Source organism: Canis lupus, chromosome 6 (assembly GCF_011100685.1).
Source record: "Canis lupus familiaris isolate Mischka breed German Shepherd chromosome 6, alternate assembly UU_Cfam_GSD_1.0, whole genome shotgun sequence".
Classification (NCBI taxonomy): Eukaryota; Metazoa; Chordata; class Mammalia; order Carnivora; family Canidae; genus Canis; species Canis lupus.
The window spans coordinates 24,980,953-24,997,872 of NC_049227.1; the positions used below are offsets into that span (position 1 = coordinate 24,980,953).

Here is a 16,920-nt window from a genome sequence, read left to right on the forward strand (position 1 = left end):
ATTTTATCTTTATCTTTGAAATTTGCAAGTTTCACTATTAAGTGTTGAGGTGTTGAATTGTTTTTATTTATTTTTTGTGGGTGGGTCCTCTCTTTCTCTTGTATCTGAATGCCTGTTTCCTTTCTCCATATTTGGGAAGTTCTCAGCTATGATTTGTTCAGATACACTTTGTGGTCCTCTCTCTCTCTCTCAGCCTCTTCTGGGATCCCAATCAGAAATATATTCTTCTTTCTGAAGCTATCATTTATTTCCCTAAGCCTTTCTTCATGGGCTCTTAATTGTTTTCCTTTTTACCTCAGCTTCCTTCCTTACCATCAACTTCTTATATGTCACTCACTCTCTCTTCTACCTCATTAAACCTAGCAGTTAGAACTTCCAGTTTGGATTGCATTTCATTTAATCTATTTTTAATTTTGGCCTGATTAGATCCCAATTCTGCAGTAATGAAATCTCTAGAGTCCTCTATGCTTTGTTGACAGAGCAACTGGTAGCTTTATAATTGTACTTCTGAATTGAATTCCTGACATCATATTCAAATCCAAATTCTGTAACTCTGTTGCTGAGAGTACTGTTTCTGGTTCTTTCTTTTGTGGTGAATTCTTCCTTCTAGTTATTTTGTCCAGTGCATTGTGGCTGTATGAGTGGGATGAGTCAAAAATATCAACCACAACATAAATAAAATACACCCTAGATGATTCTGAAGAGGAAAGAGACCAGAAAATAAAAGAAAAAGAAGTACAGAACAAAATAAATCAAAAGGACCACTGAAGTGAAAAACAAATTTTAATACAAAGTAGAAAAAGCCAAAAATTAAAAACACATGAAGAAGAAAAAAGAAAAAGAAGAAAAAAAGAGGAAAAGGGAAAAAAAAGGTGTGGTGAGGAGATGGCAGTCGTGAGGAAGTGGTAGTGGAGAGAGAATGTAGTCTACCTGAGGGGTCCTTCTGGGTGATTCTTTTGGTTCCAAGGGTATTTTGTTCTGTATGTTAGAAGATGCTCAATCCCAAATTTATATAAACCAGCAATACTTCTAGACAGCCCCAACACTGACCACCGAAATATAAACAAGATAAATAGGGGGGCAGAATGGGAAGGAAAATAGAATGTAATCTCACAGAATGAACTAACACAGTATTCCACTTGGTTCTGGGTGTATGTTCATCCTGTTTTAGAAGGTATTAACTTCCACTCTTGTAAAACAAAGCAAGGCAGAAAAAGCAAAAAACAAAAATCTGTATCTCATATATCTACCAAAATTAAATTGAATACGTTGAAGGGAATCCAGAAATGAAAAATATATCTAAGACATTTAATTGTAGAAATATGAAAGTCAAAAAGGAAAAAACTTAAAAATGAAGAGCTGGGCTGTATGCTCCTCTGCATTCGACAGACAGCCGCGTCTTCTGGTGCAGTGCCAGCCACATCCCTGAGACACGATGGTGAAGGTTAGAGTGAACGGATTTGGCTGTATTGGGCACCTGGTCACCAGGGCTGCTTTTAAATCTGGCAAAGTGGATATTGTCGCCGTCAATGACCCCTTCATTGACTTCAACTACATGGTGCACATGTTCCAGTACGGTTCTACCCACGGCAAATTCCATGGCATGGTCAAGGCTGAAAACGGGAAACTTGTTATCAATGGGGAGTCCATTTCCTTCTTCTAGGAGTGAGATCCTGCCAACATCAAATGGGGTGATGCTGGTGCTGAGTATGTTGTGGAGTCCACTGGGGTCGTCACCACCATGGAGAAGGCCGGACTCACTTGAGGGGTGAGGCCAAGAGAGTCATCATCTCTGCTCCTTCTGCTGATGCCCCCATGTTTGTGATGGGCGTGAACCATAAGAAGTATGACAACTCCCTCAAGATTGTCAGCAATCCCTCCTGCACCACCAACTGCTTGGCTCCTCTGGCCAAAGTCATTCATGACCACTTCGGCATCATGGAGGGCCTCTTGACCACTGTCCATGCCATCACTGCCACCCAGAAGACCATGGACAGCCCCTCTGGGAAGCTGTGGTATGACAGCCGAGGGGATACTCAGAACATCATCCCTGCTTCCACTGGTGCCACCAAGGCTGTGGGCAAGGTCATCCCTGAGCTGAATGGAAAGCTCACTGGCATGGCCTTCCATGTCCCCATCCCCAACATGTCAGTTGTGGATCTGACATGCCACCTGGAGAAAGCTGCCAAATATGATGACATCAAGAAGGTGGTGAAGGAGGCATTGGAGGGCCTCCTCAAGGGCATCCTGGGCTACACTGAGGACCAGGTTGTCTCTTGCGACTTCAACAGTGACACCCACTCTTCCACCTTCGATGCCGGGGCTGGCATTGCCCTCAATGACCACTTTGTCAAGCTCATTTCCTTGTATGACAATGAATTTGGCTACAGCAACTGGGTGGTGGACTTCATGGTCCACATGGCCTCCAAGGAGTAAGAGCCTCCTGAACCACCAGCCCCAGCAAGAACAAGAGGAAGAGAGAGGCCCTCAGCTGCTGGGGAGTCCCTGCCCCAAATTAATCCCCCAACACACTGAGAATCTCCTGACCTCCAATTTATATCCCAGACCCTGAGGAAGGGGAGGGGCTTGGGGAACCCTACCTTGTCATGTACCATCAATAAAGTATACTGTACCCAGCCAAAAAATGAAGAGCTGGTAAAAAACTGTAGTTAACATGGGAAAGGAGAAAAAATAATGGAAATTTTTAGTCTGATATAAAATGGAGTGTTAATGGAAAACCAGAAACAAGAAAAAGAAAAAAAAAAAAGGACCCTCTAGCTCTATATACTATTTTCTCTCAGTCCTGTAGCTTTCCAGTGCCACTTGGTCAGTAAACTTGCTCTTCCTTTGTTCTTCCAGCAGTTCCTCTGGGGGAGGGGTCTGCTGTGCTGATTCTCAGGTGTCTGTGCCTGGGTGAAGATGCCCCACCCCTTGCCAGGTGCTGGGCTCAGTATGAGCTGCTTGTCCTGTAAGGCCTTTGTTCCTTAGAGGCCCTGCCTCTCCTGGGCACACGGTGAAACAAAGAGGAATAAGAATGGCAGTAGCCAGATTTCCAGCTCTGGAGTTGATCTCCCTGCAAGTAACTAACTGCAGTCTCCCAGTCCGCCCTGGGCTAGATGCTCCCGGGGGCAGGTGGAGGTGCACTGATCTGCACAGCTTGCGGGTGGGTCTGGTGACCAGAGAGTCCTCGCTTTCCTGTGCCCTCCCTGCTTCCGCCTGTCCCAGGGGAAATGCAGGATTGACGGCTTTGTTCACTTGGGCGCCCAGGGATCCGGGGCCCTGGGCTGCTGGACCCGCACTCCCGGGGACCAACTCTCCCGAAGGAGACAGTGGACAGCCACCTCTGTACAGAGCTGGCTCGCCTAACCGACTGGCTTCTCCCAAATGCCCTGGAGGGCTGTGGTGCTCCGGCCCTTTACCGAGATTAGACTGTGGTTTGCAGTGAGCTTTGCCTGCCCCCTCCCCCTGGGCGCCCCTCCTCTTATAGTGACTCTGGGACTCTTGCTGGAGGGGGCTTCACTGCCCCTCTAGCGGTTCTGCCTGATTTCCCTGCTAAGCCCTTTTCTGTCAGGGAAAACTCCAGCAGGGATTTTTAAAGTTCTCGCTTCTCCAGGGCTGGGCCTTCCTCCTAATAATATGTTTTGACATCAAAGTTAATTTTGTTTCTTCCTCTCTTAGGTAGAGCCTCAAGAATATCAAGGTAAGATTTTAGGCTTTAGTTTTCTTTGTAATATTTTCTCAGTACTGCTGTTTGACGTGGGTATAATTCAACTAGGGATAAATATGGTGACTTCTGATGTGTAATTGACTTGTTAACTCTTGAAAATCTTCCTGTTCCCCATTTGGGATCTAAGTGACAATGTGGAGGGAGTTGCCATCTCTTAAGAGGTGAGGAGGAGGAACATTTTATGGGAGTAGGGAGAAGAGAAAGAGTGTAATTTTTCATAGAGATGTTTAGGAGGCAAGTGATAATAGAAGCCTGACTTGGCTCTTGGTGAAATGTGAAGGTTAGAAAACACTCTTTTGAGCCTATCAAAAAGGCTAAACTTAGACAAGAAGCCAGATATTGCCAGGCAGTGTATGTCACAAGAGAGGTTTAAACCATGGTTTGAGTCTGCAGTGGAGGGAGCCTTTCCTTCCAGGGGAACAAATGAGTGGAAATGAGCATGTGCAAATGGGGGTAATGTATTATTTCAGGGCTTCATGGATTGTAGTGATTCCATGATGCTGTCTGTTGAGAGCCATGGTGGTGACTGGCACTTAGCAAAGCCTTGAGTGCTGGTGTTTCTCACTTTGAGTACCACAGTACTGGTGGTGAGAAGAGAGATCTCAGGGCATGAGAGCTCTCACACTGAGGCAGTAGAAGAGAAGTTTGTACTTTGTGGTTGGCTAAGAGAATTAAATGCCTGTTACAGGAGTCTGTGTAGTTCTAGAGCTTACATGTGTAATCCACCTGTGATAGGATACTTCATGAGTGTTGTTTTCCCGTAAGGGTGGAGGGTAACATTCTCATGTTGGGATGAAAAAAGCTTGGCTTCTGGGGACTGTGAGTTATCCATGCCCTCCAGGGATTGTGTGTAATGTGGTGACATGTTTGATTCCAAAGACCTTGTCCTCCAGAGCCCCCAGCCTAGGGTTCATAAAAGTCTGTGAACAGCAGGAAGTCACTGAAGGCCTTTGAGTAGTCAGTCAATTGACATTTTGAGCTTTCCTTGTGTGGAATTCCAAGTAGCACCTGGAAGTGGATGTGACACAAACCAGGAGTCAAAGATGGTTTTGTTCTTTTTAGGTTGTTTGCAAGGAATTATTTATGTACCTTAATCATTGGAGGAGAGAAATGTAAGTTGATAGGTTGCTTGATTTTTCTCTTACATCTCTGGTGATGACATAAGCATTTAAAGTGATTAAATTTTCCAAGAATGGTGTTTACAGATGGGAGAAAAATTAGAAGATGTTTTATTGCAGTTCTTTATCTTTGAAAATATTTTAAGTAGGGATCTCACTGAAATAAGGTCATCTAGGTTTCAAATGCTGCGAAAACTTGCTTTCTTCAGCCACAATGGGAATGCTGAAAAGTTAGTTACACCGAAGTGTCAGATACTGGGTCTCCGCTGCTAATACACTGGAATTATTCGATGTCACTGGTTTTGCTAATAATCTTAGAAATTGTTTCCTCTCCTTTTAGTTAATTTACAGCAAATAACTGAGAAGATAAATTGGTTTGAGAAAGAAAGCAGAGAACTTGCTGAAGAAATATCCATTTGGGAGCAGAAGGTATAGACATTCTTTCAAATATTTTTTGTGATTTCATCTCAGTTACTTCCACCTCTGGTAGTTCATTCTACTGACCTATTCCATGTGATCCAGAAACAGTACCAATTCAAGATAATCATCACAGATGTAGAGCACTTCCTCTTTTTTTGTGAAAGGAGTCACACATTAGAAGATAGGTTGTCTAGCTCTATGCTATTTTTAAATTCTGATTCCTTTTTCATATGTTTTATAGATCAGGGAAGCAAAGAAACATCTATCAGAAACTAAGACAGAAAATATGTTTCTCTCTGATGAAACTCCTAAATTGAAGGTAATAAACCCTTCTTTGCTTGAATTGTGTTCTAATGACATAAGTATAAGTAGTGAATTATTATTATTGTTATGATTATTATTATTTAAATATTTATTTGTTTGAGAGAGAGGTGGTCAGAGAGAGAGAGAGAGAGAGAGAGAGAGAATCCCAAGCAGTCTCCGTGCTGAGTGTGTAGCCTGATGCAGGACTCAATTCCTTGACTCTGATATCAGGATTTGAACTAAAACCAAGAGTCAGATATCAACCAACCATACCACCCAGGTGCCCCAAGTAATGAATAATTATTACTCATTTAATATAAGTTTTGTTGAAGGAGAACATCAAAATATTTGAACTGCTTAATGAAAATTTAAATTACACCCTTCAGTGTACACCTGCTAACATGCAGTCTGAGAGAGGAAAGTCAAGAATCAGGATGTGGTACAAGTTGATTATTGAAAGGAAACAAGTATTTTGACACTCTGGACAAGATGGACTTCCCAGATATATTTAGAGCATTTCACCCTAAAGCAACAGAATGCACATTCTTCTACAGTGAACATGGAACATTGTCCAGAATAGATCACTTACTAGGTCATAAATCAAGTCTCAGTTGGTACCAAAAGATTGGAATCATTCCCTGTATATTCTTAGACCACAATTCTTTAAAACTTGAACTTCATCACAGGAGAAGATTTGGAAGGAACAAAAATACATGGAGATTAAAGAACATCCTACTAAAGAATGAATGGGTCAACCATGAAATTAAAGAAGAATTTAAAAAATTCATGGAAGCAAATGAAAATGAAAAAAAAAAAAAGATTCAGAACCTTTAGGATGCAGCAAAGGCAGTCCTAGGAGAGTAATATATAGCAATATAAACCTTTCTCAAGAAACAAGAAAAATCTGAAATTCACAACCTAACCTTACATCTGTAGGTGCTGGAGAAAATAGCAAATAAAACCTAAATCGAGCAGGAAAAGAGATATAATAAAGATTAGAGCAGGAATCAATGAAATGGAAACCAAAAAAAGAGTAGAACAGATCAGTGAAACTAGGAGTTGGTTCTATGAAATAATTAATAAGATCAATAAGCCCATAGCCAGACTTATCAAAAAAAAGAGAAAGGATCCAAATGAATGAAATCATGATTGAAAGAGAGGCAATCACAACCAGCATGGAAGAAATACAAACTTTATGAGAACATATTATGGACAACTAACTATATGCCAAAAAAATTGGGCAATCTGGAAGAACTGGATGCACTCCTAGAAACATCTAAACTATCAAAACTGAAACAGGAAGAAATAGAAAACCTAACAGACCCACAACCAGCAAAAAAATGGAAGTAGTCATCAAAAGTCTCCCAACAAACAAGAGTTCAGGACCAGATGGCTTCCCAGGTGAATTCTACAAACTATTTAAAGAAGAATTAATACCTATTCTTCTGAAGCTGTTTCAAAAAATAGAAATGGAAGGAACACTTCCAAACTCATTCTATGATGCCAGCATTACATTGATCCCCAAACCAGACAAAGACTCCACCAAAAAGGAAAATTACAGACAAGTATCCCTGATAAACATGGATGCCAAAATTCTGATCCAGATACTAACCAATAGTAAAATTTGTATGGAGCCAGAAAAGAAAAATAGCCAGAGGAACACTGAAAAAGAAAACCAGTTGGTGGCATCACAATTCCAGACCCCAAGCTATATTACAAAGCTTTAATCATCAAGACCATATGGTACTGGCATAAAAACAGGCACATAGATTAATGGAACAGAATAGAGAACCCAGAAATGGACCCTCAACACTGTGGTCAACTCCTCTTCGACAAAGTAGGAGATAATATCCAATGGAGAAAAGACTGTTTCTTCACAAATAGTGTTGGGAAAATTGGACCGCATTATGTAGAAGAATGAAACTGGACAGCTTTCTTAAACCATACAAAGAGATAAACTCAAAATGGATAAAGACCTAAATGTGAAACAGGAAACCATCAAAATCCTAGAGAGGACACAGGCAGCAACCTCTTGGACCTTGGCCACAGCAACTTCTTGCTGGATATGTATCCAAAGACAAGAGAACCAAAAGTAAAAAGGAACCATTTGGACTTCATCAAGATAAAAAGCTTTTGCACAGCAAAGAAAACAGTTGACAAACCCAAAAGACAACCTACAGAATGGGAGACAATATTTGTAAATCTCTCATCAGATAAAGGGCAAGTATCCAAAAACTATAAAGGACTTATCAAACTCAACATCAAAAAGGCAAATAATCCAGTCAAGAAATGGGCAGAAGACACAAACAGACGTTTCACCAAAGAAGACCTACACACAGCCAACAAGCACATGAAAAAATGTTCAACATCACTTGGCATCAGGGAAATACAGATCAAAGTAACAATGAAATACCACCTTGAACCAGTCAGAATGGCTAAAATTAACAGGTCAAGAAACAAGAAATGTTGGTGAGGATTCTGAGAAAGGGGAATCTTCTTACACTGCTGGTGGGAATGTAAGCTGCTGTAGCCACTCTGGGAAAAAGTATTGAGGTTCCTCAAAAAGTTAAATGTAGGGCTACCCTATGACCCAGCAATTGGACTACTAGCTATTTACCCAAAGGATACAAACCTAGTGATCTGAAGGAGTACCTGCACCCAAATGTTTATAGCAGCATGTCCACAATAGCTAAACTATGGAAAAGGCCCAGATGTCTATTGACAGATGAATGGATGAAGACAATGTAGTGTGTGAATATATATATATATATATATATATATATATATATATATATATTTATATTTATATATATATTTATATTTATATATTTCCCTTTCCTATATATATATTCATACACACATAATGGAATATATATATGTATTTATATAATGGAATATTACTTAGCCATCAAAAAATGAAGTGTTACCATTTACAATGCTTGATGGTATTAGAGGATATTATGCTAAGTGAAATAAGTCAGAGAGAGATGATTATCATATGATTTCACTCATATGTGGAATTTAAGAAACAAAACAGGATCATAGTGGGAGGGAGCGAGATATAAGACAAAATCAGAGAGGGAGACAAGATAGCAGAGACTTTAACTGTAGGAAACAAAATTCAGGTTGCTGGAAGGGAGATGGATTAGGGGATGGGGTAATTGGGTGATAGACATTAAGGAGGGCACATGATGTAATAAGTACTGGGTGTGATATGTAACTGATGAATCACTGAATTCTCTCTTTGAAACTAATAATATATGTTAATTTAATTAATTTTTAAAATTTTAATTTAAATAAAATAAAAAAATTTAAAGTGTTGGCTGTTGAGTTTTACCATAATGTAGCTTGGGAGGCTTTTTGTTCATTGAGTGAGATGAGTGCACCTATTTGCTTGCTGTTTACCACAGTTGAGAGTGGGAATCTGGGAACAGACACTCCTTCTGAACAGTGAGCTGAATTTCACTTAGGACCACTATGATGAGTTTTGCTATTTCAAGGAGTAGGAAGTATGGTTTATTTTCATAGCTAGGCAATTATCACATCATTCAGCCCTGCCCTCTGAGAAATGTAGAAAATCCTATAAGATATTTGAGAGATGAAGGGTGATAGCTAGCCAAGTTATACAGTCCATTCCTTCTCTTAATGCTTAACATACAATTTTCAATGTGAATAGGGGAAAGCCATTTATGAGTTCTTCGACTTGAACTATTTTCCACCTTCCTTACTTTCACCCTCTTCCATTTATGGCTCAAGATCTTTCTTTCTTGTACTGAATGATCCTGTCCTATTAGGTACGCTCACATTGTTCTGCGATCATGATTGCTTGAATGTCTTTTCTCATATCTGTCTTTAAGTTGCAAGATGAATTTGAAGATCCAGAGCTGAGAGTCTTGAGGTCCAAGAAATATGACCTGGAAGGTATGTGGTTTGGGGGGAATATATCCCCATGTGGTGGCAACGAGTGTGCATTGGGAAGGGAAAGAATGCCTTCCTGTCCTGTAGGTCATTACCCTTCTCCTTCCCCCGTCACAAGCAAGTTCTCAGGTCATGTGCACACACACAGAAGAAAACCATCCTTTACAGACAGTAAAAAGGTCCTGGAAGACAAGTGCAATGCATTGAGTTCCGTGAAAACAACGAAGGAAGCAGAATTGAAACAGCTGAAGAAGAAAATGGATACCTTGGCTGAATTCTATGAACAGACAAAAGTGGCTGCAGAAGAGTAAGATATTCCTGTGTTAATTGTCACAAATACTGTTGTATGAATTTATGTGGTGGCCAGTATGGAAAATTGTCTTCCTTTTAGAATAGGATCTACAGTATTTTTGCCAAATGTATTCAGTAGAATTGGTGTCTGCCTTGCCTACCTTGATTTCTGGAACCTGCCTTTTGCTTTCTCTTCTAACTGCTTGTCACATGTTGTTGTGTGATTTACTTGGGGTAGAAGAGAGTACATAACAGCATTAATCCCTTTGATACCTGGATCCCCTTTGGGTCTGTCTACATTGTCCTTTAGGTTTCAGTCTGATTACAAGTTCTTATCAGCCCTAAATGAGGTCATTTGTTTAGTATGAGACTTGGGTCAAGAATGTGTAGAGAAAAGTGGAATTCTCTTGCTGCAGAAATAGTGGGAGTTTCTGGAAAGTAGGTTGGGGCGCCAGCAGTACTGGATCACTTCATCCAGTGTGCAGTTGAGATCATTCATTGCAGGCTCAATTCTTAAGAAGGCCAGGGTATTTCCCATTCACCTGATTTTTTGTGTGTGACCCTCTTGGGTCCCAACCAAAGCCTGTAGTTTCACCAGGGCTCACCATTGCTGGCTGACCCTGAGATTCACTTGTTTCCTCCTAAGCCTGTGCCTATAAAGTTGTTCAGCTTCTTTGCAGTTCACTTGCCTGTTCCAGAATTTACTGATAAGTACTGGGGAGATTGGTTCCAACTGCCAGGCTAGCTTTCTCCGAGGCTACCCTCTTCTCCATCTTGTTCTCCTATTTCTTGTGCTAGTTAGTTTGATGCATTCAAGCCAGAGTTTCCTCTTTTGTCCAGTATTTACTTTTTTTTTCTCAAGAGGAGATGAGTACCTTAGAGTCCCTCATTCATGTTGAAAAGTAAAACTGTTCCTTCTCTTCCCTGGAGTCTCAGTTTGGTGTTATTCCTTAACACAGCAGGGGTGGAGACTGCTCTTTCTCACCGGTATCTTGTTTTTGTTCATTGGTAAGTTCTTTTTTGGGGGAAGGTACAGTGCTTTGACCACCTTTCTCTCTTCAACGCCTTACAACTGAGACGTTACATTACAGCCCTTCCAGAAAACATTTGCTGCATGATTGCCTGAGAGACCAGACACAAACTCAAGTGTCTTTCTGTGTCTAGAGCTTTTGTCTCAGTTTCTAAGAGACTTTTTGCATGTGATTCTTGAGTCAATCAAGTGTTAGAATATGAGCACAACACAGCCAATCAGCCTTTCTAAGCATTGCCCTTTGCTACCTTCACTATCAATGAACTCAGTCTTCTGAAAGTAGGTTGACTCCATGTGGTTGATAGTTTTCTACCTGAAATCTGTTTCCTGGAGTTAACACCCTGACTATGTGACAGTTCACGTAATTTTATACTTCAGTACATATAGCCAGCACTAAGATAGGCTTTTTCCTCCACTGGGATGTTCAAAGAGGAGGCAGGTGTTGTACTTCTAAAGCCTATAGATGACTGGGAATGAGCTGCAATACTGATGAAACCATATTCTGGAAGGCTTTCTTTGGGCTGATTGTTTGTCCAGGCACATCCTTGGCCTGAGAATCAGGGCTCCCCAAGGAGGTATAGGACTAATGTTGATCCCCTGCTTCATCCTAATGGGTATAGTTGGTCAGACATGGCTTTTCACTTTGAACTGAAATGAGCCTTTACCGTCTCAAACAAAAGACCAACTCTGAGAGGGCACAAAGTGTAATGTTATTTGAAGACCTGATGATGAATGAATTGAAGTAGAGAATATAAAGACAGCTCTAATTGCAGGGGACTTGGCAGCAGCCAGAGTTTGGTTTTCTTTAACCCTAATGTGGGGTTCAATTCATTTCTCTGATCATGTTGTCAGTCTGTATGTTTACTGGCGGGGGAGGGGAGAAGGGACATTCAAATCTAGGCCATCAAGAGTCCTGGGAGAAAAAACTACAGAGCTTGCAGGCCTTGACTACTGGACTATGTACATACCTTTCCCTTCTTAGGAAACTGAAAAAGACACACTATGAACTGGTGGCAAAGAAGAATCAGCTGTCAGCTACAGAGAAAAATTTGAAAGTAGCCACAGAAGAAATAGACAAATACAAGTGAGTTCAGCTATTAAATACTAGCAGCACCTGAAATATCTGTTAACTCTTTATTTTTAGCCCTGGTACAACATTTAGACTCAATTAACAAGTAATGGAAACAAAAATTCATAGGACATCCAATGAGAACAGACACAAAGATAGAAGTTTTTAGAGACAACCACAAAATTACATTACTAAACATGCCCTGATCTCCAGCGCTGGCCTGACTCTGTGGAAAATTCATCCACACCAGAGTCCCTGGGGACGGTGTAAATTGTCTTCATTTTAGGAAAGCAGTTTGTTGTAGTTTGAATCATACCCAAAACACAGTAGTGCCATCTGACGGCCCTGGTCTTTGCCACCCTGGGAAACATGGTAAGGATAGAACTTAAAGGAGAGAAGAGCTTTATGACAAAAGACACTTGTCACAGGATAAATTAGGGAATGATTGAAGACAGGTAAGGAAATTATATCAACTCTGAACCCTGCAGGTGTGGGAAAGTGAGTAAGGGGAGGATGTAACAATAGCTTTGAACCAACTGTACATTTGTAATCATGTGACAAGTGTTTCCTGTGCCAGGATACATTGGATGAGGGGACAGATAAGAGGAGGATGGCCACATGGGCCAGTTATTTAAAATCCTACCCAATAATGGGCTTTATCTGATGAAAGCTATTGTAACTCACAGGCAACAAGTCCAAGAAATGCAAGAACAGCTGCAGGAGTCAGAACTGACCTTCAGACACCAGGTAACCTGAGCTCTGCCCACTGTGCTGAACCCCTTGGCACCTCCTGCCGGGGACAGCAGTGGCTCATCGAGTCCTTAACCATGGGCTTTTGGTGTGCTGGCTTTTTCAGATCGCAGTTCATGAGAAGAATGCTCAAGACAACTGGGTAAGTGGTTGCTTTTTCATCCTCTTTGTTTGGTGCACAGTCTGGCACAACTGAAGGTGGAGGTGTTTTTCTCCCCCAGGTCAAGGCTCGGATTTGGGAGAGGGAAATAGCGCAGCAAAGCAGGGAGAAAGCCTACTTGAAACACAGGTACGGGAGGTTGACGAACGTTGTTACGGGCATTTGTGGGAGGACAGCTACGCTGTTTATTGTCAAGAGAGGTGGTGGTATTGTGATTCTTATAGATATCCATTATCTGTTCAAGACTGGGCCTACTGGAAGAAAGTCTGCCTGAGAGACACAGGAGGCAGGAGCTGATCCCGGGAAGACCTGAGATACAGAACCCTCCAGGGAGAGGTAAGGGGCACTTTGTGAAGTGCAGCAGCCCAATTGCCGCTATGAAACCACCTCTCAGCGTCCATCCAGTTCCTGTGAGTGATCGTTGTGTGTCCTGGAGAGAATCACAAGCACTACCTAAGGACAGCAGCTTGTCTGAAGGGGTAACAGGAGGGTATATTCCTCATGTGTCCCCAGGCAGCAGGGCACCTGTCCACATGACAGCTGGAGCTCCCGCCCCTCCCCTGACTGCAGACCCTTCTACTCCCTCCATCACTCCATCCTGAAGAAATGTACCTGGAGGGGTGATGGTCCTGAGCTTCTTCCCACCTTGACCTAGTGGTGAAGACTTTTTTTGGGGAAAAAAAAAGACTATTTAAAAAAGACATTTATTTACTGTTTGTGGAGTTTCCTTTATTTTTATTTGGAATCTACAGTACTGCATTCATCAGTTCATGTAATTTATTCCTTTAATGTTATGAGTAGAATACCACAGCTTTACTGCTTAATCCACCTATTTTTTTCTTTGCTCATGACTATACGATTGTCTAAGTACACTCCTTAAGTATTTCTGTAATGGCCAGTCGCATATGCTAGGCCTCATCTGTAGACTGAAATATTGAACCATCAACCTGTGGCCTGAGAAGAGAATGCATGCCATTCGTTTGGAGGATGCATTGATATCCCACCATGGGGGTACCCACCCATGGCTATTCTCAGTTCAATTATTAATCTATGAAGAAAACATGATTTTCTTTGATGTGGCTTGCTCACCGAGTTTCAGTATTGATTTCCCGCCAGTTGTACGCTGTGTTGTCCTCTGTTGGTTGATTTCTTATGGAAACACTTAACCCTGGGCCCTATAGTGTCTCCCTAACATCACGTGATGTTATCTCCCTTAGCAAAATAGTCACTTGGGTCATGTGGGAAGCCGTCTATTCTGATAAGGGACTGAGTGTGAGAAAGAGTGCAAGATGGGGGAGGAAGGCATAGAGGGTGCGCAAACCACAATAAACCTTCATTCTTTGTCAGATTCAGAATCTAGACCAGTTCTCGAGATGAATAGCACTACCATCCCTAAGAAGGACCTGGAGATGGCTAAGATAAATGCTGTGTGATTTTTCCGTTGTAGCCATTTCTGGAAGATTATTCCTTTTTGGACAGCACCCTGTCCTGGCCTAGTATCTGTTTGGTGTGTCCTGTGATCTGTCTGAGGCATGTTCACCTTTCAAAATTCAGGATGTTTACCCAGGAGCCTATAGGCTTCTCTATTAGAGATCCTCACCGTAGGTGGTGCCTCCTGAAGCCACAGATGCTTAGAGATGAACGATTGCAGGATGCACACCGTGTGTGTGTGTGTGTGTGTGTGTGTGTGTATGTGTGTATGTGTCTAAAAATAACTTGATGGTGACTCCTCTCTCTGCACTAAAGTCTGCCAGTCTAGTTGACTCCTCTAGTTTTTGGTTATGTGGGAGGGGCAGCCTTGTGGTTTTTCAGATCCAGAGACTAACCTGGGAATATGTCTCTGGTGTTCCTCACAGCTGGGAAATCTGAAAAGCTATGAGTCAGTTTGCACTTTGTGCTGCGTGCTTTGGTGCTTTGGGAAGATTTGAGTGTTCTTAGATAAGGTGGGATTCCCAAGTTATCTGTGTTTCTTCCGTGGGGGTGGGGACAACCCAGAATCCCTTCAGGTGAGTCCTGGATGAGACAGTTGTGAACTCTGCCAGGTGACACACGTGTAGTAGAAAATGTCCATGGGACCAACAGCTGTGAGGAAGGAATACCAGTGACAACCTGCAGGGCCAACACCTCACCCATGTTTTCTGTTGTGTGCCTGTGATCGGGTTCTCATTTGAGAACCTGTGCCAGCTGACAGGGTCTCCCCTGACCCACCATGGGAGTTTCACACCTACTCTCCAGCCACATTTGTTTGCATCCAGTGATGTAGAGTCAGCTCCTCAGTGGTCCTTGGCACTGAAGGACTCTGCACTTGCTCTGTGCCTAAGCTAAGGATCATTTGATCAACGGTGCTGCAGATCCACAGAGGTGGTTCCCACTAACTCGTAGGGTTTGTGGTCCTCTTAGAAAGCACTTTTCCAGGTTCCCTGTGGGACTCCAGAAATGTACATCTTTCCAGGGTTATCTGTCATCATGAACAGCACTGTGGACAGTAGAAGATCCCTTCTCAGGGAGGGAAGCAGGGTGGTGGGGTCAGAAGGGGGCTGGCAGCAGCAGTTTGACCCATGAGAGGCTGTGATTCTATGTGTGGACACTGGGCTTCCCATTTCCTTTCACTGTGTTTGTTCTTATTGAGTATACATAACCCTCTGTGGCTGCGCTGGAGGTGGGAACAGAGTGGGCCTGGCCACAAATTCCTGCCTGTCTGGAATATACTCCTTTTGAGTTGATTGTCATGGCTTCTATTCAACTGGGAGGACAAGATGCTTTGAAGTCCCATCTTCTCAGAGATGTTTGGTGATGTGTGGGAATACTAAGTTCTTTCCTTTAGCATCCTTCCCTTGCCCCTGAACTATGTAGTGGCATCAAATGGGAGGCCTCTGGTTCCTGGCCCTGGTGCTCTGCTCTCCTGGAAGCTGAGGGTGAACAAAGAACCAGGGTATTATACCTACTATTGGGTTTCAGGCTGGAGAGCATTATCCTTCAAACTGTCATGGCAACATACCTATGTTCTGCAGATCCCTGTGAATACAAGAGGACCAGCTCCTGTACTGGTCCCACTGACATCCACACATGCAAGTGTTGATCCAAAGCCTCACGTATACTGTGAAGGCAAAATGCATATAGCAAAACAGAAGATCCCATTGAAATAACTCACAATCCAGGGATCCCTGGGTGGCGCAGCGGTTTGGCGCCTGCCTTTGGCCCAGGGCGCGATCCTGGAGACCCGGGATCGAATCCCACATCGGGCTCCCAGTGCATGGAGCCTGCTTCTCCCTCTGCCTATGTCTCTGCCTCTCTCTCTCTCTCTATCTCTGTGACTATCATAAATAAAAATTAAAAAAAAAAAGAAATAACTCACAATCCTTTTGCCTTACAGGACTGTTTCAGATTTGAAGACCTCCCTGAGCAGTAACAACCAGGCTATGAAGAGTGTATATTTAGAACATGGTGTCAGATCTGCCTAATGGTCAGAGTGTTTCCGTTTTCAATCCTGTCCCCTGTGCTTTGTCACTCCTGGTATCCCCCTAATAAACGTTTCATGGTTCTTTCTCCATGTCAGCGTCTGCTTTCACCAGGACCTACCATCCCTCCCCTTGAATGCATAATGTGAATCCTGCATACACAGTAAACAAACTGGCAGAAATGGTGGTGATGGGGGATGGCCACAAGATTACCCTTTGTGGGATCTTTACTGCAAGGGGCCCAGGAAATCCTTCTGGGGAGGTGGACTCATCTTGTATTTAGATCCGTTGGTGGTTCTATTTACTCTGTTGATGGATGTTCTTGAGCACATGGCTCTTGCTGGTTTAGGAGGTGTGTGGTGATCAGCAGGACAGATGTCTGTCCCCAGGCAGTAGTCTATTGTGATGGTGAGGATTGAACAAAGGGTTAGGAATGGCCCTGGTGAGACCCGTGAGGAGGCCCTGCATTAAGGCAAGTTTTGTGCACTGGCTTCCCCCTACCAGCTGCCCCTCAACAGCACCAGTCTGGGTGAGCTCTGAGGGGGTTGATCAGTGGCAGTTTTCTTGGTAATACCCATGAAGTCCCATAATCCTCCCAATTTCCTTATGGAGGAATGGGCGTCTTCCCTAAGAGGACAATGATGGGAGACCCACTGCTCCCCCACCATGCAGGAGG

General features: G+C 42.7%; 1 protein-coding gene and 1 pseudogene across 15 annotated transcripts in view; both read left to right on the top strand.

Moving 5' to 3' along the window:
* LOC102151415 (transport and Golgi organization protein 1 homolog) overlaps positions 1-16,336 on the top strand; it is a 57,182-nt gene extending 40,846 nt beyond the window's left edge. For all 15 annotated transcript variants that reach the window (XM_038540172.1, XM_038540177.1, XM_038540176.1 and 12 more), the window contains 11 exons: positions 3,679-3,700; positions 5,186-5,274; positions 5,507-5,584; positions 9,426-9,489; positions 9,655-9,793; positions 11,790-11,891; positions 12,563-12,623; positions 12,733-12,768; positions 12,848-12,915; positions 13,031-13,122; positions 16,160-16,336. In XM_038540172.1, the coding sequence (XP_038396100.1) occupies positions 3,679-3,700; positions 5,186-5,274; positions 5,507-5,584; positions 9,426-9,489; positions 9,655-9,793; positions 11,790-11,891; positions 12,563-12,623; positions 12,733-12,768; positions 12,848-12,915; positions 13,031-13,122; positions 16,160-16,176 (768 nt within the window). In that variant the 3' untranslated portion in view covers positions 16,177-16,336. The remainder of the gene's footprint in view (positions 1-3,678; positions 3,701-5,185; positions 5,275-5,506; positions 5,585-9,425; positions 9,490-9,654; positions 9,794-11,789; positions 11,892-12,562; positions 12,624-12,732; positions 12,769-12,847; positions 12,916-13,030; positions 13,123-16,159) is intronic.
* LOC106558933 lies at positions 1,253-2,533 on the top strand (annotated as a pseudogene).
* Positions 16,337-16,920: the final 584 nt, after the last annotated feature.